Raw genomic sequence first — 13,931 nt, 5'->3', positions numbered from 1 at the left:
TGTTGGGGGGTGCGGTCAGCAAAGAACAACATAAATAAACAAAACCATATTTATTTATTTTATGCCGACGTTTCGACCTGAGTTTCAGGTCTTCATCATGGGTTGTGGCGTAGAGGGAAGGATGGTAACTGGATAACCAGTTCTTTTGAATTTTTTCACTAAATCTCACTTCTCACAAAATATTAAAGATGGAATAAAGTCTTTTTTAGAACAAATTTCATAAGAAGCAAATGAATCATACTAAGAAGAGAAACCTTAATTTACATAGGAGTATAACTTTACTAAGGATATTCGAGATCGTCATGTGTTGGCTTCTACCAAGTTTCATATGACAGCATAAAGGAAGGAAGAACATATTCTCAAGACAGTAGGCGTTGAATTAAGCTTATATTAAAATTAGAATCTAATAAACAGAAAACTCTGTTTAAACACATGTTCATAATAGTTGATTTTCTAAATACGTAGCGAGTACCGCAGGTTTATAGTAAAACTTTCTTAGACGCGACGATACCAAGAAGATCCTTGAGTTCAGTGTATGGTAAGAACATCATGTTTCTAAACCAGCTATACAAAATGGTCAGCATTTATTCCCAAATCTACCAGATTTATATATAACCTATGACCAAAGGATTATTCAAATACAAATATATCACGAAAGATAATGTTTTTTTTTTTTTTATTAATTTTTAAAATATTTACTAGTCACTTACTTATTGAAACAAAAATTTTACTCAATGCTTATTTATTAATTTTCGTTTGAGATTTAAATGTATAAATATTTAATTCAATCTCAATAATAATTTAACTAAAAACACTTTTTTAAATAATGATTAGTATTTAATTAAAAATAAACACTTTTTTAAAAAACAATCTATTACTTCAAATAATTTGGTACTTTAGGGCTGGAAAATTCTAGTTTGATAAAAAACTTATAATATGTTTATAGTTTTAAGAATCTGGTATATTCCTAATTGATTTTCATATTGTCAAACTAATTATTATGAATTAATATTTCAGAATAAAGATGAAAATTCGAAAATACCCCATATTGGATTCACTACTCTTAAAAAACATACATATATCGACGATACATATCGAATAAAATATTTAATCGAAAATAAAACTTTTATTGCGAATAAAAACCGTATTAGTAATTAAAAAAAAATCTATGGCAGAATTAATGAACAACTTTATTATTATTAGATAGAAACTACACAAGTCCCGCAAAGCTGTCTATTTCTTCACCTATAAGAACATTCTTACAGGGATTTTAGGAACCTGCATAACAATACCTGGTCCTTTCCCGAAATATCGTAAAAAAAAATACTTTACCACAATAACTCAGATACCTAACCCAAACTGAATGCTGTTAACAAATACAACCAGATGTAATGGACTTATCTATGAGATTATCATTCTAAACCATGTTGGGAATTCGTAAATTATTCCTATATTCGTTTCTCAGCTAACATTTGTAACTTTTTTTTTTATCTTTGCCCAAAGATCACTTGATATATGTGAATCATATCAATTCATGAAGCCAATTTTCAAACAACTTATTATGTCTACGAAAATAAAGTTGGCACTCTAAACAGAAAAAATGATTCTTTAAACAATAGGTATGAAAATGGTCAAATAACAATAATAAATGATAATGAGGTAGAAACTTATTACCCGGTTAACGCTTAAATTAATACAAAATAACTTTTGAAATAATCTATTTGCTCATTCAGAAAGAACATTATTTTATTTTGACATTTCTTTAATTTATTTTCTTTTTTTTATTATGAGATTGAATCATTTTTCAAAATTAAGTGACTTCTCAATATTCTGCTTTAATTGTCAGCATAGTATGTATCTCCGTTTTGTAATTAAAATGTTCAACAGGATTAAGATCTTAGCTGTTGGAGGGTAATTGAAGTGGTCGAATACTGACCTCTTTCTTTCTAGTCCTCACTTACTACATTCACAATCATATCAAATAAGTCATCTTGAGAGAAGTTTGATATCTCAGGAACTACTTGACATACAAACAGTGCTCTAAATGAAATAGTTCAATTTTCATTGAAGTAATATGTAGTGATCTTAGTAGGAATTGCAGTTTCCATTAAATTTTCCAAAATGCGCTCACAAATTGATGATTTATGGATATTAAAAGAAATGTATATTTTTAAACATACACAACTCTATAAGGGCACACATTTTAGCAAATTTATTCCACTTTAAAAAAGATAAGTATAATTTTTTTCAAGTGGTAGATATTTTCGTAGATACTTAGCGCAATCCTCAGTCATGGTACAAAAATATTAAACCGTTAAATGAAGATTCCATACTAAATTCCATACTTTACTCACAAAAAATAGTGAATAAAACAATTATAATCAATGGAACTCTCAATATTTATTACATCACTTCTCATCAGTAGCTATGAAAATGGTCAAATAACAATAATAAATGATAATGAGGTAGAAACTTATTACCAAGTTAATGCTTAAATTAATACAAAATAACTTTTAAACTGTGTTTCATTATTATTATGCTTGTATAATTTAATATGAATGCAATTTTGATTTACTTGAAAGCGTCGAAAGCAACAGAAATGAATACTGTACAACTTAAAAATTGACAGAACGATGCTTTCTCACAGAATTAAAAGCATTTAACGATCGTACTTAAAATTTTAGCTAACAAATTCCAATTGTTCTTTTAAAAAAACATACAAGAGTTGTAATGAAAAAAACTTAGTGCTCAAATAATAAATAAAATAAAGATTCAGGTAAATAGGATTAATGCTTAATCAACAGTTTTAAGACTAACATATTATATATATTTCAGCAGTTTAGATATAATATATGCCTACTACAAGTAAAAATGTAATTACACAGTGAAAATTAGAGACAAAACCTTAAACAAAATAATAATTACTATATGATTACAAATTATGAGTCATTCTCACAGGTATATTTTGGATTCCAAAAGAAGATTTAACAAATATTTTCATTTACAAAGCAGAAGTTATAGGAATCATTAAAATCTCTTAACCACAACTAAACCGAGACCACTAATAACAACACAATGAGTACAATATGCAGTTCAATAACCATAGCTTACGAACAGTACCAACTGTTAGCATTATGCTAAACCATTATTAATCTTTAAACGTAAAAATAGAGAATATCAAATGATAACACTGATTATACGGGCTATAAAAATCATGCAACAAGGAACCCATATCAGTAAAAATACTTGTTAAAATTTCGAAATTAAATACAAAATTAAAAAAAAAAAAAAACCTTCAATTTAAACTATTCCAGGTGATGCTACTGATAATATATTACTTACAAGTCATTATAATATTTTAAAAATCTTTATAGCAATACTATCTACAAACTTCCATTGAGCCCTTTTTAATATTTACATGTAAAGACAGAAGTTAAGAAGGGATATTGGCCATTAGATATACTTATAAACTCATAAATGTCTACTGCAGTAAACATTTCCTAACTATAATGCCAACTTTTAACAAGAATCAATTTTAAACTTTTAATTTTAATATACAAAGTTAAGAGATCAATAAAATTGTTCATCAAATTAAAGAAAAAAATAGAACCAAAATGCTAAATGACAGATTTATAAGTAAAATGTCAATACTAATAATTGGTGATAATGATTAAATAACTTACATGTTGATAAGAACTGCGATAAAGTACTTCAAATTTTAAACAACATACTCCAACACACACACCACCTGCTATCTCAGAACCTAAACCAAAGGTGAAGTCGATAGGTACATAATCGAGTTATCCACCGCTTTCACTAAATCGATTGTTAAGTTATCTTCTGCTACCAAAGAGGTAAAATGGGATGTTCTGCTTTTCATTTACCATTACTTACTAAAATCTATTGCAAACTTAAAACAAAAATTATTGACTTAAATACTTATACATGTTTAATTAATTAGGAAAGTGTTGAAATTAATCAAGGTTTTAATATTTTGAGCGGACAATATGTACAGTCATGACGCTAACACCCATATGTATAATCCAAAATTAGTTAAAAATTTTTGTTATGACAAATAATGACAAAATTTATTATGTTCACCCATTTTAAAATTAACCATCTCCTGGAAACCAATATTTAAGGTAAGCAGTCAAGGCATTTACTTTTAATTGTAGAAGGATAAGTCAACATTTTACTTGTTCTTTAAATTATAACATGGAAATTTTTAAAAATACTTATTTCAAGGTCGATGTAATTTAGTTTAAACTTTTAGCACATTTAGATCATACTTAAAAACGCTATTTTCTTGTACCTTGAGAGCATCACCACTATATTTTAAGTTCATAATAATCAAAAAGAAAGCTGTTATTCCAATAATACTATGTTTTATTCTCACAATCTTTTCCCAGTTAAATACTCAGCATATCTATATTAACTAAGAAAACTATAGAGTTTATTATTTTTATATTGTTAATCATGCAGAAAAGACAACTAATATTTACCTGATAAGTAAAATGTAAGTGAATAATGTCTAACCAATGCCACTTACATTAATTAACACAATTAACTCAATAAATCAGTACCGAAACTGACCAGGATTCGCGGTTAACTGGCAACAATTATTTTTTCCAAAATCGAGCAAGCCGTGTCGCCCAAGGGTCTGATGGCAACCCTGTAAACGAACCAATCTCCTAATCTATTTTTTATTTCTTTAAAGAGTAATTTCTTTATATGCTTACTATTATTCTATATGGCAAAACTTTAACAATTCAAGATCTTGTACCTTCGGGATTCCAATTCAGTAGACTATGCACTATGACTATGTTCCCGCCAAATAGGAGGGATAAAACCGAAGTTTTACCTTCAATACCCTTGTTATCTTTTTGGCGTTTGTTATTACTGTTTTGTTGTTTTAATTCATTTATCAAAATACCAAAAAGAAGGCCTTTGTTTAGTGGGAAGTTGGTGATTAAGTATAAGTTTTTTTAAACAGATAACATAAAAGAGCGTTTACGATGTTTTAAGTACGATTCCGAGTTTTCAGGTACAGTATCCATTTAAAATTAGTTCATGATTTTGGAGTCTAAAAATGTATTGTGGTAGAAAACGACGAATTTTTGATCCACATGTTTATTATCATAAGCTTCCTCCCCCTCCGTCTTTCAACCAGGTTTTGCTTTTACAATTTATGGTATATGTGCGCTTAAGCTTGATCTATTGTGCAATGATCTGGGATGACCTTTAGGTCATTATTTTATACTCTCCTCTGTTGACATGAGAACTATTTCACTAACCTTGAGTTTAATTATATAGGATATTGTTAAAGAAAAGAGACTAGCCTGTCATTTTTCTTCTTATTCCTTGTGCAATTTTAGAACTATGTTGTTCTATGATTTGTCTTGTTAAAAAATGTTTAGTCTACCTCCTAAGTCCTAATGTAATGAAAGTTTCTTCATTTTTTGTGTCTAAATTTTAATATTTTTTCTGATTTGATATATTATAACATGGTTCTGGGCAAACTGTTTTTAGTTATTGCTTTGATGCTCAATGTATTCATTATCTTTAGCCCTCTTACTATTGATTAAGCTTACTCAGTAGAGTAAACTTGTCTAGTATCATTAGTCCAAGGGTATGGAGGCAGTTCTAAACAAGCTCAGATTCTATGTTGTGCCATATAATTTGGTGTAAGAATTATTTTTTTTTTTATGGAATGCCTGATAAAATTTTTTACAGCTATTTCCACAGTACAGATTTCTTCTGGTTTTCTTTTGATATCTAAAGCCTTCTGGGACTTTGGTCACTGAATTCCATTCCATCCTCTATTTCTCTCAATCTATTGATCATAATACTAATTGGTCCCTAATTTCAAATTGATAATCCTTGAAGTTTCCTTCTACATGGAAATTTTGGTTAAATTGGTCAATATTTTACACTAATAGGATATAGTTTTAGATATTTTTATTATATTAAATGTTTTTTATTTTCAAATTTGTAGATTTTATTTCACTATTTTGTGTATTTTAATTACTGAAATTCCCATTATGCTCCAATTGTTCTTTTTTTTTATTTCAATCTTATGTATCAAATATGTCCATGATTGTTGGATTTATAATTTTAAACAGGTTAGTTAAAATTAGTAAAGGCTTTTCAAGTATTTCACTTGTAAGCCTCCCATAATTGGTAGTACACTGTTGACAAGCTGCTACTGGAACCTAAAGGGTATTTGTTCTTGTAATGAAAGTATTATTTATCTCAGTTATATAGCTGCTTGGCCAACCCTATATCTTTAAGAGTTGAATTTGCATTTCAAGCTTATTTTATTTGCCTGATGGTCATAACTAATTTATCTATACAATATTTACATACCTAACTTATTCAATTAGAAAGACTTGTATATTTCAGTTGTTATATAGATAATTACATTTACTTCTTTTCAAACCGTCTTGAATGATCGATTTATTTGCTTTATCCAATTTTTTTTGTGAATGATGTGTCATAAAGCAATCATTAGGCATCTTTTTGAGATAATCTAAGCATAAACACATGATCTTAGGTGTTAGACAGCTATTATAAATAAATGAGGTGCTGATGGTAATATCTTAGTATTAACTAAGATACAAATTAAACCCGACTTTAATATTCAATAATTGAAGAAAAAAAAATTGTTTTTAATTCTATTTTAAATACTATAAACTCTATTACACATGCAGAGTACAGGAGAAAACTTTGTCAGAGTCATATTTTATACTTTTTGTTTTATTCAATAAAACAGAGCAGCCTATATTTTATGACTTTTTTTTTTAATACCAAGGGCTCTGTTCATTTAACAATTGAATGAAGTTTATAGAAAGCTTTCATTAGAATCCAGAAAGTCCTTTTTCAGTTCCATACCTTATTGCAAAAACCTTCTGTTTGCCTGTGGATTCTTGAATGTCTATTTTAATTTTTCTCTCCAATCTAAGACTTGTTTGTATGTGTAGGGCCTGTGAACGTACCTGTACTGTTCTAATTGTGCTGATTAGATTATGGTCCCTACACATGGAGGAACTACATTGATTTGATTTATATTTTAAAAGAAATATCCTCACTTAATTAGGATTTGCTCTCCTACATGTTCTCTTTTGCAAACTTTTATTTTTTTTTTTTCTAAACCGACTCATTTTAAAAATTCTAAATGTAAGTAACTTTTTACCTCTTTACGCAGAATCAGTTTTATTATTCCGTATTTGTAATTATAATCCTGTTCAAATATCGAAAAACATTTTTATATACTGAACAAATGATTTTGAAATAAGAAAATTTACATTAATATAATAAAATAATAAGAAATATAGTATATTTACTATTGTCACTGTCTTGATTGGGGGGAGTAGGAGGAGGTATATATTTTTGTTTGTTGAAAATGAATGTCTTTAAAATATATTATTTCATTTCATATAAAGTCAGAACTATTTAAAGTGAATATTATTAAAAATTTATAAATCATTTGCTTTAATATTAGAATATATTTATACTTACCCGAAAACCTGTACTGAAATCTATCAGAAATATTTTTTTTATATCTGCTATTTTTCTTGGCATTATTGACAGTAACAATTAATAAAATTTAGGTTACAAAACAATAAATTTAATTTTTATGAATAATAGTTTTCTAGTGGTAAAATGATTTTCATCTCAGAAAATAATAATTAAAGTTGTAATGCCATACCATAGAATAATGATTTCTTATTTCAATCACTGGTTTTCACCTTTTTTTTTCTTATTACAAATGGTATTTAATTTTTCCTAATTTGTTTATTTGAACCACCAGTATATTTAATTTACCAATATATTTAAGGCAAATTCAGAACTAGATAGTATAAAGTATTTCTTTCCGAGAATTATGAGTTTAAGTTAAACAAACTAATAAATTGGTGGAATAAGAATCATTCATTTAATAATTTCAAATTAAATATATTATGTATTTATGCATGATATACAGTATAGTCAACCACCTACCTTAAATAATTATGTATTTTGTACTTTATAACTTTTGATTTACTTTTATTGAAGCTTAATTTTAAAAGTGAAGATTTATACATATGACTAGTTTGATAGGCAACTACTTATTTGATAAGCTTATCACAAGTTTAGAAACTAGAGTTGTTTTGATTATCATGGAACCTGTGATGGCGACCTCACCAATCCTGCCAATAAAACTATGCCTGTTGGTTTGTGCAGTAGAAAAAATATAAATGGTTTATTAAAAACTAAAGTATTTTGAATTTGCCTTTTTTCTCTTTTTGGCATCTTTTTATCTGTAATAAATTATAATATTAAAAATAAATGAATAAAACAGAGTAAATTATACTGTTAAGTAAAATACGGATTAATACTCACATAGAACTGTATTTGTAGAACCAACAGAATTCACACTGACAAATGATGTTGCAAAATATGCATTTTGCTTAATACTTTTTACTGGTCCTGATTTTGTTTCAAAAATATCTTTTAGTCCTAACTGCTGCAATGTTTTACTCAAGTCCAAATTGTTATTTAGAATTACAAACTGGGGAAATGCTACCTCAGTTTCAATTAGAGGTAATGATGCAGGAAGGGATCCAATGTTTTCCTTTAACATTTTTTCTAATACATCTCTTATCTTAATTCGTTCATCTGGCATCAACAGAAACAAAGTTGCTCGCTTAGTCTAGAACATGTTCATGAAACTAATAAGCACTAGTGACCACAGAAAGTTATTACTGAAAAAATTAATCATGAAACCATCAAATAGAGAAATAATACTTTATTCATCAAATGCTTGAGTTAAATTTAGCTGATGAATGCATGATAGATTTTTTTTATTTTATTTCAACAAGTCTTGGTCAGTTAATTAAATCTTATAGAGATGAGAATTTTATATTTTCAAATATTATTTTCTTCAACTTCTAGTTCTTCTTCTTCACTCTAATGATGTTTTTACATTAGTAGGTCTTGTGGCCATCTTCTTTTCAGGTGCCTCCGATGAATGGCTGAGGAAGCAAGGTTAGAAACTATTGGGTTTGGGTGGTTACAATGGAGTATTGGTACGGAGTTTATAATGGAAGGAATGATATCTGGTTCAGGCTTGATCGGTTACATGTGGAATATTAAAGTCTTTATGTGTGATTTTATTTGTGACAAAGTAAGGAGCATTGAGGATTTTGGATGGTAAGGATTGGATATGAGAGGAATTCGAAGGTTTAGTGGAGCCCCAAAGCTCAACTCCATATGTCCAGATAGGCCTTATAATTGTCATTTAGATTAGTCTTTTGTAATGAATTGGAAGTTTAGACCGTTAGTCTAGTAAGTGTTGTAATAGTTGAAATCAATGTGCAGTTTCCAGTCTTTTCAGTCTTGTGTGAGGATTCCAGGTTAGTCGTTTGTCCAGATGTAGTCCAAGGTAGCGGATCTGTTCTTCAGGGGTAAGAGCAACATTATTAAAGGATACTGTAGGGCAGTCAGTTGGTTTACGACGAAGGGTAATGGTGATTTGATGGCATTTGTTTTGATCCTTCAATTATGGAGGATGAGCATACATGTGTCAGCATAAGTTGTGAGAATAGTGTAATGATTGGTTGTGTGTCAGCTGTATAGACTGTGTAGAGGATGTGACCAAGCTTACTACCTTAAGGAACACCAGCAGACTGAGAGTAGAAGGATGAATAGGAACCATTGTGGTTTCCTTTGAATAATCTATGAGCGAGAAAGTATGTAAAAGATAGGAATTTACGGAGTTTGTTAAGCAGTCCTGGGTGCCAGATTTTTAATTATTAAAACTTTTTACTACATACTACTGTAAAAATAAACACATATTTATGTATATATTTTGCCTTTCACATTCCATAAAAATTGAATTGCTATTTCTTTGTTGGCCAAAAGCCAACCGTTAATTAGCAATTGTTAGTATTTTTACTTGTGGGTAGTTACAAAAATATTCATATCAGAAAACTATGTGGTTCAAATAAAAAATAAAGGTTTAGTATTTTCATTTTCCAACATATATTTGTGGTTAGAAGTTTTGTATTTAAGTATTTAATAAATGAATCAATCCCATATCAGCCCTTGAAGAGCCTGCAGAACAGTTATAGTTGAGGTATTTGATTTTTTTAATTAGCAGTATTTTTAAAAGAATTTGGAGTCAGCACTTGAACAGTGTCATTCATCACCTTACTAATTCTGGACACTGGTTTGAAGATTTATCCTAGCAAAATATTTTCAAGCATTAACTCCCATTTATGTATATAGATAATTTGAAGGAGATGATCATGGTTGTGATCAAGAAGGAAGAAAAAATTGTAATAACTATTCATTTATTTTCTGCTTAAAGAAGTAGAAAATATTTAAAAGCAGAATATAATTAAATAGTGATTACTATTTTTCGTACTTCTTGACCACAGTCCTGACCATCTCCTTCAAATTAATTTCCATCTTAACAAAGTCCTCTGATTTCCTCTTGAAACTAATTTTTTGGGCCCAGCGAGAATTTGATCCGAGTTTATGATAAAAAAAAGAAAGAAAGAAACTATGGTTCTATTTACCTCACTCTCTCAAATTCTTTTTATATTCATCATGGACATATATCAGCAGCGTTAAGAAGAGGCAAGTCCTTCCTTTTTTTTTTTTTAAGTTCCCATGAATGATTCTTTAATGTTAGTACTGAATTATTATGATTTTTTTTGTTAGCATGTCTACTAGGCTTAAAAATAAAATTTGAACTTTTTTTTTTTTAAAATAAAGAAAAGAATCCCTCTAATGAGGATGAGTCAGGTATTAAAGTAAGATTGGATACCCATGGTGTTAGTTGTAGATTTGTACATTAAAATTAACTTGTAGATAGGATTTTTTTTCTATACACTTATATAGTTATGTTTTTTAAATCCTAATTAGCCTTCATATTTTTTTTTTTAGACTAGTATGATGAAGCCTTGTTATTATGGGTTACTGAGGAATAAATAGTATATTTTTTTCCATATAAATTTATAACTATTGTTGATAATTATTTTGGTTATCAGAACTATTATTTAAGAGTATGTCATTAAACCTATAATGATTTTTATTCCTTAAATTTGTCTTTACTTTCATTAATTCATTATGATAACTTATTATCTTAAAAATTATCTATTCCTTACCTCAAGGTGTAATTCAACAGCCTGGCTTTTTAATCGTTTTATATAACCAGCTCTATATGTCCCAACTTGCGGTATCATTGGTACTTCTATTGTTACTCCTTTTTCGCTTAGAAAAGGAGCTGATGGATGATGAGTAAGATATGTATATACTGCCAGCTTGTCAAAATCTTTCCAATGACTCATGACTCCTGTGTCAGTATGTATTTCCAATTGCAATTCTTCTTCTAGAAAAAAAAAATCATTAAAAAATGCTTGTAAAATTTTGTTTTGTTGTAATGAAGCATATAGCCGATAAGAGAGAAACTTGAGGGCCTTCTTCTTGCATTTTCTTTTAAATTTAGAAAATAAATAATTGTGCATTGGACATAAAAAAAAACCACTCATATTGAGAAGGATGTTAATTCCTTTTGATTAATTATTGAGTTGACGCCTCAAAATCCTTAGGAAGAAAAATCATTAGGATTTTCAAATTAGTAACTCCTTATGGAGTAAAATCCTGACTTCATTCCTTATTGTAATAGTTAAATTTCCTTTATTTGCATATTATAAAAGAGGAAGACATCTGAAATTCTGTTTTTGTAATAAGTAATAGCACTTTATTTAGTACTTTCATATTAATTAACTAAAATATACCACTATCCACAATATGTACATCCTTTACAGCTACAAAGTAATTACTATGGTATAGCTTTTTGAAATGAAAATAATATATATAATAAAAAGATGGTGGCATGTACTGTCAAAATAACTCAAAAAGTATATTTATGTTTCACTCCACTTTGCAGGGCTTCATCAAGGCTAAAAAAAGATATAAACTACAAAAATAATTTAACAGAGTAAAAGAATAGATGACATGAAATAAAAATAAACGAACTTATGGCTAAAAAGATATAAAAGATGTGAAAATATGAACAAAGTAAAATAAAAATAAGATGTACAGTGAAAGTTATAAATAAAGAAGAATTACAAAAAGTATTAAACAATAACAAATAAAAATGTAGATAAAAGAGAATTATAAAACTACAGTACGTACTAAAATAAGGGAAACAAAAATAAAATAAAGGTCTAGAATAAAGGAACATAATGTAATATTTTTGTTCATTATTTTCCTTTTTTCTTGAAACAATGGCTAATTACTATTTGAGTTATTTTGGCCCCTCCTGTACTATCTTCCTCTTATATATTGCACAAGGGTAAACAACGATTTCCGAATCCAAAAATAATAAATGGTTTGATAATTGTTAAATTTGATTTTTAGAAGAAACAAATTATAACATAGTGTAATAAAGTTGGATAAGGAAAAAATATGTTTCATTATGTTTTTTTTTCTAAATTAAAGGAATGGTGTTTTTTTCGTGACCCTTAATAGTTTTTAAAAAAATTTAAATCTGTACCGCTACAATCTATGAAAGGTCAGCTGTTCAGTACTTTGTAAAGAAGTACTGTTACTAGACCAACGGTTGTGCAAGGAGGTGATTTCATCAGATTCAAGCTCGACCGCCAGATTTTTACCAATTAAGGGTACCCAATTTAAGAGGCTGAGTGGACCCTAGGAGGGCTCCAAGAACCAATGGTTTAGTTCATAAATTTCATAATTCTTAAATTTATGAACTGAATTTTTTATATTTAAACTTTTTTTTTAATTAATTTAAATTTTACATATTAGGTTTAATTTATTTCTTAGGATGTAATTTATTGGTTTATTACTTTGTCAAAAAACAAATTTATTCATGTTACAATATAACAAGTATTGAATGAACTTCTTAATTCTATTGTTAGTAAGAAATTAGAAAGACTTTAAAATACATATTTTTAACAGAAAAACTAAATTCCTTCGCTCAACAAATACAATGAGATTAATTTTTTTTTGTATTTATAATATTACATTCTTGAAAAAACATACCTGATGAATTAGTCGAAGTTGAATTGTGGACAATTGAAACTTTATAAAAGTTTTCTAAAACACTCTGATAATCAGGAACTAGTTTTGTAGTACTATAGAGGTGAGCATCATTATATGAACCTGCAACATCTTGTGCATGTTTCTCTTTCTGAAATTACAAAGTGTTAAATTATAAAAAGGTTCTTTTTTTATAATAATTAAATAATTTAGAATGTAATATTACCTCAAATTCTTCCAATAATGATTTGAACCCTGTTCTGAGAACTTGCTTAGCAACTGAGGGGTTTGGGTTATCAAGTTTGAGAGTTTTGATCATATCCTCAGCTAATTTAGTACCTACTCCTTCGAAAACTATTGCCAAGCTAGTAGATAATCCAAAAGGTGAGTATACAACATTATCATAATCGAAAGATAAGGCCTGTAACAATATTAAAGTGTTAATTACCAATACTAGACTGTTTCTACTTTTACTTTGCAACAAAATAATATTCTTACGTGTAATATGTTAGGTATTATACCGTTGGTTAAAGATACCACATTCGATAGGCCGAACCTCTGAGCTTGGCAAAAATTATAAAGTAAACTGATAAACAAACAAGTGAGTCTCATAGCAGAATATTACTGAAAAAGTAATTATTAAACAGTTAAATATTGAGTACAGTGAAATGATCAAATAATCTAGATAGGCCATTAATTCATAATTTTTTTATCTTTACTTACTTGTTAAGTTGGTTGTTAGTGATGAAAATATCTTACTAGGATGGTGATTGGGAGAGAAGTGAGAGTAGGAACCAGTAAAGCCAAATGATGTGTGGGGATGTAGGACAGTGTTGTCGCAATACCTGTCTTGCTGCAGTTAAATTTTTTCTCAGTATAGT

At 28.3% G+C, this 13,931-nt stretch overlaps 2 protein-coding genes across 6 annotated transcripts in view; both read right to left on the bottom strand.

The window, feature by feature from the left end:
* Nucleotides 1-3,822, bottom strand: part of LOC106680284 (HEAT repeat-containing protein 5B) — a 145,623-nt gene extending 141,801 nt beyond the window's left edge. For 4 of the 5 annotated variants that reach the window (XM_014419865.3, XM_014419858.3, XM_014419864.3 and 1 more), the window contains exon 1: nucleotides 3,684-3,822. Coding sequence is in view for 1 of the 5 variants with exons in the window: in XM_014419863.2 (XP_014275349.1) it covers nucleotides 3,684-3,685 (2 nt within the window). In the remaining 4 variants the exon portion in view is untranslated. The remainder of the gene's footprint in view (nucleotides 1-3,683) is intronic. The other variant, XM_014419863.2, reaches the window with a different exon arrangement.
* A 4,127-nt stretch (nucleotides 3,823-7,949) lies between these two features.
* On the bottom strand, nucleotides 7,950-13,863 carry LOC106680285 (leukocyte elastase inhibitor). The gene is made up of 7 exons (XM_014419866.3): nucleotides 13,774-13,863; nucleotides 13,549-13,674; nucleotides 13,277-13,471; nucleotides 13,054-13,201; nucleotides 11,151-11,374; nucleotides 8,380-8,689; nucleotides 7,950-8,297 (listed from the first exon to the last, which is right to left on the bottom strand). Exons 2-7 carry the CDS (start codon nucleotides 13,660-13,662, stop codon nucleotides 8,155-8,157), a joined length of 1,134 nt encoding a protein of 377 aa, XP_014275352.1. The 5' UTR covers nucleotides 13,663-13,674; nucleotides 13,774-13,863; the 3' UTR covers nucleotides 7,950-8,154.
* Between the last annotated feature and the right edge of the window lie 68 nt (nucleotides 13,864-13,931).

Source organism: Halyomorpha halys, unplaced genomic scaffold (genome assembly GCF_000696795.3).
Source record: "Halyomorpha halys isolate HHAL.00 unplaced genomic scaffold, Hhal_1.1 Scaffold252.1, whole genome shotgun sequence".
In the NCBI taxonomy this organism is placed as follows: domain Eukaryota; kingdom Metazoa; phylum Arthropoda; class Insecta; order Hemiptera; family Pentatomidae; genus Halyomorpha; species Halyomorpha halys.
Note: the sequence above shows the minus strand (reverse complement) of the source record. Positions and strands in the feature narration are given on the sequence as shown.